We start from the raw sequence: 9,466 nt of genomic DNA, 5'->3' as shown, positions 1-9,466 counted from the left end.
CCGAACGAAACTAATGGCTTCGGCAGATGACTGCCGAACGAAACTAACGACTTCGACGGATGGCTGCCGAACGAACTCGCCGGTTTCGACGGATGACTGCCGAACGGCCTGCAATTTTTTTTTTTTACTTTTGGCATGCAACAGGGAGTGTGGCAGGGAGGTGGTGCTGTGGGGTGGCGTGGCTGGGTTGGCCGGACAGAGACAAAAAAAAGCAGGGAGGAGAGAGGGAAGGAGGGAGAGAGAGAGAGAGAGTTGAGCTCGGCAGAGGCATGGGGTGGGGGAGGAGCGAGGGAGGGGGTGGGTTGGTCATCGGACAGAGACAGAGAAAGGGTGAGACCCAGAGCTGCGCACGGTGGTGGGCTTCGCGGAGCTTGCAGGCGTCGACGGTGGTGGGCTTCTCAGCGTGGTCGGGGATGAGGTGTGTGTGTTTGTTGATTTTGGTTAGGAGGAGGAGGAGGAGGAGGTTGGGGAGGGTGTGTGTTTTTTTTTTTTTTGTGAAATGGATAAATTAGGGGTATTAGGGTAATTGGAGGGGTGTGTTAAGAGAAATTGTATATTTTAGAAAAGAATAAAGGGTGTGTAGAAGAAAAAAACAAAAAAAGGGTGTGCAAATAGCAGCACTAAAAAAAAAAAAAGAAAAACAAGCAGAGAATTGGAGAAGCAAAAGAGCCAAAGCGAAAGCCTAAACCCCCAAATCGGAAATCGGTGAAACAATGGCGGAGTCTTCGAGCAGTGGACTGACATTCAAGCTTCACCCTCTGGTGATTGTGAATATCTCGGATCACCATTCGCGGGTCAAGTCTCAGATGAACCCACCCATCACCAACACAACAACAACACCGGGAACACCAGCACCCAACAATGGTTCTGAGGTTGTAGAAACCGCTTCGTCATCGTCCTCCACAGTTTCGTCCCCTAGGGTTTTCGGCTGCGTTATCGGGGTTCAGAGGGGTCGCACCGTCGAGATCTTCAACAGCTTCGAGCTCCTTTACGATCCTTCCACTCATTCCCTCGACCGTGCCTTCCTCGAGAAGAAGCAAGAGCTCTGTTGAGTTTTCGTTCTTTCATAGATTTTTCATTATGTTTGTTTTCTGTTTTTAGGGTTTTTTTTTTTTATGAATGGTTGCGCTAACACAGTAATTTTTTTCTTAGATAAGAAGGTTTTTCCACACTTTTACATACTGGGATGGTACTCTACGGGGACTGATGCCCAGGAATCCGACATGAACATCCACAAAGCTGTAATTTCCATGCCCTTTTTCTTGTTGTATCTGTTTATGTGCAATTTGCAAATACTATTGTGTGATTCACTAATAGAGGAACACTCTTAAGGACCTATAATCATGTCAACTATGAACCCATCAAGAGTTTTTCCTTGAATTTGAAATTCTATTTCCGAAGTTTTTTTGACTAATTACACACTATTATGCTGTCTGGATGCATTCAATTTTTTATTTATGAGATTGAAAATGCATCTAATTGCGTGATTCTTTTGCAACAGTTGATGGATATAAATGAAAGCCCTGTTTATGTTCTCCTCAATCCTGTGATCAATCCTGCCCAAAAGGATCTCCCAATCACTATTTACGAAAGTGGTACGCAACCTGCATTGTTATCTTACTCTGTATATTATTAGCTTTTGTGGTCAGTGACAGTTAATTGTAAACCTATGCTTTTCCTGATTTTGTGAGTTGCCTATGAAATCTGGTCTTATATCCATGGCTGAAGCAGGAGCTTCTATGTTTTATATTGGAAGTTCACTGCATTATGCTTGTATTTCATCCTCTTTATGGTATGATACCATGTGTTACTTATTTCCCTTTGTTCTGGTCTGTTGTTGCTTGTTTGAGGTGCTGTATTGACAATCATCCATTTTTGGTGTTGCCTAAACAGCAATGCTTGGAAACTATAGTAAACTAAAGTGCTCTAGTGCCAGTGACATGTGTTGTTTCTATACTCTTGAAGATAAACCTTCCCATTAAACTTCAATTTATGCTGGTTTGGTCATTTTGAAATAAGTAGGCCATTGTTTAAGTTTCTTGGCATGTTGAGAATATTCTTTGACTACTTTTTCATTGTTTAATTTTTTTTAAAAAAACCACATAGATGGTGTTGATTCATCGATTGCTGGGAATGTTTTTCAGTGTTATGTAGGAATGCCATTGGTTCTTTTCTCCTTTTTTATTGTTTGATTACTAGTTACTTTTAACTTTTATAGTCTCATGAAGTTATGGCTTCAAGTGAAATCCATTGTGTGATGAATTTTGTGATATTCTGGATAGTAAATTTCTGTAGGGTCTTACCATTTGTAAATGAAGGGTCTTTGAAGTTCTTTCTTGATATTCTAGAGTCCTAGTTTATGGAAAACTTGTGCGGTTTGAACTGATTTCTAGGTTTCGGTTTCTATAAGAATCATTCATTTCTGTTTATCTTTTCACTGTCTAAACTTTTTTTGGTCTTGTGGGTGTTAACATTACAACTCTAGAGCTGCATGTCATTGACGGGGTTCCACAGCTAATCTTTGTCAGTTCAAGCTACACTATTGAGGTTGGACTTATTCATCCTTATCTACCTTAAAAATTGTTAACTATTATCCACCGGGGTTACTTAGACATTTATTTTCTTAATTTTTGGGTGTGCTTCAAAGACTGTAGAAGCCGAACGTATCTCAGTTGATCATGTTGCTCATCTTAAACCATCTGATGGGGGTTCAGCAGCAACTCAATGTGATTCCTCCCTCTCTTCCTCCCCCCCCTCTCTCTCTCTCTCTCTAATATGAATACTGTTTTTTTCCTATTTCCTCAAAAGATAAGTAGACATTCTCATCTACTTTTTTATACAAACTAATGAAACCTGGGTTGTGTGCAGTGGCTGCTCATCTTACAGGAATCCACAGTGCAATCAAGATGCTAAATAGCAGAATTAGAGTGCTTCATCACTATCTTCTTGCTATGCAGAAAGGTTTGTACATCCTTTTAGTAGAAGATCAATTTATTTAAAATATAGATACTATGATAGTACAGTAACTTTCTGTAGTCAAAAGAAGCAAAGGAAAACATCAAACCCCAGAACATTGAAAAAAATAGATTTAAAAAACCCCGAAGCAGAATTTGACCCCCCCCCCCCGCGTCTTTAAGCTTAGAGTAGATGCCTAGACAAGTCTGGTGACTCAGAACTCCCTCTTCAAATACATATTCCAATGTAGACTTGAAATTAAAAAGTTACTATCAATAAATAAAAAGGAAAACCCCAAAAAGCAGGTGACCACCATAGCTGCTTTTCATCTGTAAGACGTATTGTAAGTCTATCATATCACTCTATTCCTAACTTGAACGTACAAATATTTGCTGTTGCGCTCACAATTGATGTAATATATATATATGATTGGTATGTTTAGATATTGCTTGAGACCATGTAAACTGGAAGGTCCAGACTTGATAATAACTTTTTTTGTGTTTTTACTTGCAGGTGATATACCTTGTGAAAATTCTCTGCTAAGACAAGTATCAAGTCTTCTGAGAAGGTTGCCTGCCATTGAATCAGGGAAATTTGAAGATGATTTCTTGATGGTGAGTGCTTCTTGTTTCAATTGCAAAATTGAGTAGTATAGGCATTGGTTTTGCCCTTAGGGTGCATGTTTCGAAGCCTGCAGAGACTGCAGGCTAAGCTGTCATCTTTATCTCATCAATGGCTATGCTGCTTGTTGGAATACAATGATACATTGTTTTCTTTTTTCTTTTTGTAGGAATACAATGATACATTGTTGATTACATATTTAGCTGTGCTTACGAACTGCTCAAGGTATGATATGTGGAATTTCTTGCACTAATATATTTTCCCTTCCATTTGCTTCTGATGAATTTGAATTAAACTTTTCTTTGTTGATCATTTTATTACTACGGAAGTCCTGTTAAAAAAGTTATTACTGCAATAGAAAAGATAAATGCTATGCTGTCGAAATAAAATTTTCTGTGTCAACCATTTTGTTGTGAGGGAGGGAACAAATTTAGTTCTTAAAACTTACTATTTTTTTTTTCTCAGTACAATGAATGAGCTGGTCGACAAGTTCAACACTGCTTATGACAGGCATAGTCGAAGAGGTGGACGGACTGCTTTTTTCTGAAAGCTGCTTGCCATTGTCGAAAAGACAGTCTTAGTTTCTTTGAGAGTTACTTAGGGTGCGTTTGGTATCGTTTTGCAAACCTGTTTTCTGTTTTTTAAAACTAAAAACAAACTGAAAATGCATTTGGTTGCCGAAGTTTAAAAACAGCATTTAGGAAACACGGGATACAACTTTCATTTACAGTAGAACTTTTACAAATGTCTTTGTGATGTTTTCACCCCTTTTGAAGAATGCGGGAAACAAAAAGTGTGAACACTTAGAACACACGCAACTCACCCTCTTCACTCTCTTCCATGACAAAACAAGAAACCCACTCTCACTCTCTTCTTCAACGACAAAACAAGAAATCCATTTCATCTTCTGTGGGATGTATTCGGCATAACGATTTCGTATGAGTTTTGCCAATGTCTTTGGGATGTCAAGACACCCATTTCATATTATGTGGTTCTAAAGACATCATTCATGAAATTGGATCTCATTTGAGAATAGTGAGAATGCTTCATTTCTATATTGTAATTTCAGAAGTTTGTATCAGAAACCAGTTTGAATTTGGAGATATATCAATCAGACATAGAAGTTTCATGAATATCATTCATTTCCAACCACTCTTCACCGTCAAGAAATTCTAATTCATTTTCAACCCCGCGATGTTCTTGGACATGATAGATCTCTTTGTTGCAATTCCCACACAGCCACACTTGTTGAGATCTATATTGTGAGTCTTGTAGATGAAAACAACCTGCTTTTCCATCCCTCTAAGCTTTTGCTTTTTCAAGGGGGTGGGTTTCTACTTTTTAGCAGGCCTAGAATCAATTAAGAAGTTACCCAACTCTAGAAAGCTCTAAAATAAAATAAAAATAGTAAACTTTAGATTGTAGAAAGCACTCACGTGAGACATGAATTTTTTTGGGGGAAAGTGCTTTAATTTGATGTATGTATGATATGATGATAATCAATCCACTCCAACTCTCCAATTTTTTTTGGTAATGAATAGTTATGTGAACTAATTATTTAGTTACATACTTACATGATATAATAATTTTTATAAAATTATTTCTACTAGACACATTTTTATTGCTTTTATTCTCAGATAATTGTTTTTAAATTAAGATACCAGACGGCATTCTTGTATCTTGAAAATACAAAATTTTACTTCTCGTTTTCATAATTTGTTGTATAAAATATTACTAGATGGGCCCTTAAATCTTGCTCTTTTTTTTTTTGAGTGCATAGCACATAGAAGAAGCTTAGAATATATTGACGAGACCTAAACAATTCTGAAAGAAATATAAATTTCATAGGTTTCACTCTCTCTCTCTCTCTCTCTCTCTCTCTCTCTCTCTCTCTCTCTCTCTCTCTCTCTCTCTCTCTCTAATTGTTTATAATAATTATGCTAGTGTAATGTAATATTTATGATGTCCATAGAATATGGAACGGAAACAACAAAAAACACAAAGAAAAGCCAACACCTGAACACCAAGACAACAGAGCCCAAAGCAAATAAATACACAAACCCCCAAATAAACCAAAACAACATTAATCTCCCAACATTCTCCATCACGAACCCAGGTTCCTCCAATACAGATAGGTTTTTGATTGGTTTCACAGGACAAGATGCCAAAGCTGTCACCCCAATTTCACATTCATTTATCTCATCCACATCTCTAATGCATCTATTTACCACAATACCAGACCACCCCATAACATCCCTCCTGTAACAGCACGTCTCATGCTTCCTTCACCATCAATAACCAAAACTCTTCCCTCGCCTTTGGTCGCAAGCACCTCTACAACCAAAGGGTTGTTGAGTTAATCCAGGCCATGACAGTCTGATCCTTGTCATGCCAAATCTCAAAGGCTGGATTCACTTGATCAGTGAGGTTTCCATCCTTATCCGTCAAGAATGGAGGTGGACAAGCTTCGCTGCCATTTACAATGCCTGTGAGCTTGCAACGCCTGAAGATGGCCTCAAACAGTAACTTCCAGAAAAAGTAATTCTCATGCCTCAGCTTTCTATTGCACTATGGGGTTTCCGTTTCTCCACAATTCTTACAGATATAAAACATTTTGAAAATCTTTTGGGTGTGAATCATGTGATAAATTGATGATGTGTTGGTTGGTGTTTGTGTTTGTGCTTGTGCTTGTGCTTGTGGCATGGCTTAATTTTGGGGTTGGTGCTCGCAATAATGCTGCTCAAGAAACGATACATGTGGGGCATTTCTTGCTTTAATATGTTTTTTCCGTACATATGTTTCCTGTTAAAAAAAAAAAGTCATTACAACAAAAGAAACGATGCATGTGTTTTAAGTGAAATTGACACTTAGTAGTTACGACACATTTCACGCTGTTTTTTAAATTTTTTTACTAATCTAAAAACATTTTTAGTAATATTTGGTAAAAATAAATAAAAATACTTTTAAGAGATTTTTAGAAGTGCTTTTGCATGAACCATAGAATTTTTATAAAAATATGTTTGTGCTTCTTAGTAAAATACTTTTAAGAAGCAGTGTCAAACGAGCCCTTAGTGTGTGAAGTCCGCGTGTATCATTGTCATGTCGACATATAACAATATACCTAGCAGAAAATGTAAAAAATGTATGAAATTGACACAAAATAAAAGTTAAGATATCGTAATGCAACTATTGAAAATTGAGGTACTAATTTGAAAAATGAGATATAATTGAAATACAAAAATGTAATTTGTTCAAAAAAAAAAATATATATAATAATATATATAATAATATCATCATTGTCGTTTTTAATATTGGAGAAGTAAAATCTTTAAATGGAATTACAGGAACTTATGCAAGGACTGCAGTTTAGAGAAAACCAGAAGTGAATGTACAAGGTACTTGACCAAAAAATGTACATGCCAAGATAAAGAAGTAACTCTTTGTGAAAAGGGGGACTTTCATGGAGGATATCTAGGTCTATGGAATTGCCATCCATCATAACATCCAATTTCACAGCCATCCAAACATATTGTCAACCATGGCCTTTGGTCACAAATTTCACTAAGACCTGGATATTCTTTGCTAGTCAGACGAGTATTCCCAATACCAAGCCAGTGCAGTCCAGGGAAGAAAGGCCTCTTTAGCAACCTAAATGAATCAACAGACAAACCACTGCAATTCGAAAGATCAAGCCTCCGAAGTAGTTTACATTCATCTCGAAACCTTTTCCTCATAGCCAAAGCTTCTAGGGAAGAATCAGTTACAGAGAAGCAATACCTAAGACACAACTCAGTAATCTCTGTACTGGCCACAGCAATTGTAAGAATGGCTTTATCGGATATTCCAGGTATGTGTCCTAAATCCAGGGATGACAATGTTTTGCCAATTGTGCCACCACCATGGAACAAAAGAAAAACTCCTTCATCAGTCACCCTCTTACAGTGTCTGAGACACAAATGTGTGATGGGTGGATTCCCCTGGCCAAGAATAGATAGGCCATAATCAGTAATATCAGCTCCTGCAAGATTGAGCATGGTTAAGCTACCAAGGGATGAAATGGAACAGAGGCAGGAATCTGCTATACTCCTACAGCCACACAGGTCAAGCACCTCCAGGACCCTAGAACAGGTCAGCTGCTTCACGGTTTCACTTGTTACAAGACTGCAGGACAACAATTTCACCTCAACAAGGGAACATGGGAACTCAGCAAGGTCTACAAAGGCCAAGTCTGACAAAAGGAAGGCATTACGTGCTTCAAATTTCTTCAACTTCATACAAGAGTGTAGGATTGATGCATAGCCTGCATCACTGACTTTAGAGAACCCACAAAGTCTCACTGACTCTAGACCCTTGCAGCCCTCAGAAAGAAGAAACATGCCCATGTCATTTACTCTTTTGAAAGAGACTTGATGGTTCTGTCTACCTCGTATAAGAGACAATCCCATCAAATGATGACATGAGGCCAAATATTGAAGCCCAGTGTTGGATAAGTCGTGGTTCGACAATGGTTCCTTAACTGGTCTGTCTTCAAGATCTAACTCTACCAAAAGGGGAAGATTGCCGGCAATGGTAATGATTAGTTCATTTGATATAACATCTAAGACAAGCGACAAGCGCTGCAATGTGAGTCCAGATGACAATGGAGATATTGGGGTGCTGATATTAGCTGTTTGCAAATAGTTGTTAGCAGCACCAACTCTAATTCTATCTATGAGACGGATTGCATCTTGCTCAAGCACTGGCTGCAACTTCATGCTTTTGAGAGTGTTAGGCAGGCAGAATTCCACAGATCGAATAGCATTTGCACCAACATCTATCCCTCGAATCTTTAGAGATAAAGACTGTATGATTACAAATTTACAACAAAAATAAACTTAAGGTTTTGTTCCATTTCTGGTGAAACATGCTTTCTCATATGAACAAAAACAAAAACAATACCTCCAAGCACAAACACCCATTAAGCATTCGGTCCAGGTTGACCTTCAATGCTTCAGGTGAGTCCTGGTCCACCAATTCCAGCAAAAGCACCCTGAAACAAAGCTTCCCATTACAGAAAATGAAGATGCAATCTTGGGTTCGGCAAAACTAGAGAAAACTAGAGAAAATTAGAGTACCTGAGATTGTGGCAGGCCTCTCCAATGGAGGTAAAGACTTGATAGGACAGCAAGGAGCAGCTCAACAAGTTCAGTTCTTGGAGATGTGGCTTCAGAATAACGCCGAGGGATGAGTCGTCAAGGTGGAGGCAATTGAGGGTGAGGCTGTGGAGGCCTCTGCACCCACCAATAATGTAATTTAGAGTCTGGGAATCCGGAGAAAGTGTCTGCATATTGGGATTCTTTCTTTTAAGTTTCATTTCAAAAAGAAAAAAGCAAATAAGAATCCCACATCGAATTCAGATAGAGAAAGACTTTACAGAGACATGAATAGAGGAGAGTATAGGAAGGGCCTGAGAGACTGAGGAGTTCATGGCTCTGTTAACACATGCAACCGAGCAAAGGGTCTCTATTTGCAGCTTCAGCAGTACCTCCTTTACCAATAAGCTGCTGGGTAGTCTCTCCAAACCCATCCTCCTTTCTGCTTCTTCTTCTTGCTTCTTCTGCACTATCTTCTCTAATCTTGCTGCAACTGCTCAGTGTTGCCGACCTATCTGTCTGTGAATATTATTGGGCTTCCTCGGATCTTTCTTTCTGGGTTGGCCCTAGAACCCACCACCAGTGCTAAAGCAATCTAACAAACGGCAAAGCCCAATTGATTTGCCTGGCTATTTGGATTTCACAACCATTTCTTTGTCACCAGCATCCTCAAAATGAAAAATGCCTACGCAATTTTATATTCAAATGACTTCTACAGTTGAATCAAGTAAACGTCCCAAAGTGTTACTGATATTTGG

General features: G+C 38.6%; 2 protein-coding genes and 1 pseudogene across 2 annotated transcripts; 1 reads left to right on the top strand and 2 right to left on the bottom strand.

Annotated features, from left to right (window-relative positions):
* The first annotated feature begins 623 nt into the window (after window positions 1-623).
* On the top strand, window positions 624-4,709 carry LOC147296198 (COP9 signalosome complex subunit 6a-like). Its single transcript, XM_086250299.1, has 9 exons — window positions 624-1,047; window positions 1,153-1,241; window positions 1,502-1,595; window positions 2,486-2,547; window positions 2,648-2,726; window positions 2,869-2,961; window positions 3,469-3,569; window positions 3,746-3,801; window positions 4,042-4,709. Exons 1-9 carry the CDS (start codon window positions 714-716, stop codon window positions 4,121-4,123), a joined length of 990 nt encoding a protein of 329 aa, XP_086106425.1. The 5' UTR covers window positions 624-713; the 3' UTR covers window positions 4,124-4,709.
* Window positions 4,710-5,516: 807 nt separating this feature from the next.
* Window positions 5,517-6,279, bottom strand: LOC147296197 (putative 4-hydroxy-4-methyl-2-oxoglutarate aldolase 3; annotated as a pseudogene).
* A 593-nt stretch (window positions 6,280-6,872) lies between these two features.
* LOC147296196 (RNI-like superfamily protein) lies at window positions 6,873-9,425 on the bottom strand. The gene is made up of 4 exons (XM_086254056.1): window positions 8,990-9,425; window positions 8,691-8,896; window positions 8,515-8,605; window positions 6,873-8,417 (listed from the first exon to the last, which is right to left on the bottom strand). The coding sequence occupies exons 1-4, from the start codon at window positions 9,140-9,142 to the stop codon at window positions 7,035-7,037; spliced, it is 1,833 nt and encodes a 610-aa protein (XP_086110182.1). The 5' UTR covers window positions 9,143-9,425; the 3' UTR covers window positions 6,873-7,034.
* Between the last annotated feature and the right edge of the window lie 41 nt (window positions 9,426-9,466).

This window comes from Dryas octopetala, chromosome 1, assembly GCF_963921425.1.
Source record: "Dryas octopetala chromosome 1, drDryOcto1.1, whole genome shotgun sequence".
Classification (NCBI taxonomy): domain Eukaryota; kingdom Viridiplantae; phylum Streptophyta; class Magnoliopsida; order Rosales; family Rosaceae; genus Dryas; species Dryas octopetala.
Note: the sequence above shows the minus strand (reverse complement) of the source record. Positions and strands in the feature narration are given on the sequence as shown.

Excerpts from the sequence above, each read along its gene's own strand:
- LOC147296198 (XM_086250299.1), top strand. The coding sequence starts at position 714 with ATGGCGGAGTCTTCGAGCAGTGGACTGACATTCAAGCTTCACCCTCTG. Across the intron at positions 1,048-1,152 it reads CGAGAAGAAGCAAGAGCTCT|ATAAGAAGGTTTTTCCACAC; the intron begins GTTGAGTTTTCG and ends TTTTTTTCTTAG. Across the intron at positions 2,727-2,868 it reads GGGTTCAGCAGCAACTCAAT|TGGCTGCTCATCTTACAGGA; the intron begins GTGATTCCTCCC and ends GGTTGTGTGCAG.
- LOC147296196 (XM_086254056.1), bottom strand. The coding sequence starts at position 9,142 with ATGGGTTTGGAGAGACTACCCAGCAGCTTATTGGTAAAGGAGGTACTG. Across the intron at positions 8,606-8,690 it reads GAGGCCTGCCACAATCTCAG|GGTGCTTTTGCTGGAATTGG; the intron begins GTACTCTAATTT and ends GCTTTGTTTCAG. Across the intron at positions 8,418-8,514 it reads ATGGGTGTTTGTGCTTGGAG|TCTTTATCTCTAAAGATTCG; the intron begins GTATTGTTTTTG and ends GTAATCATACAG.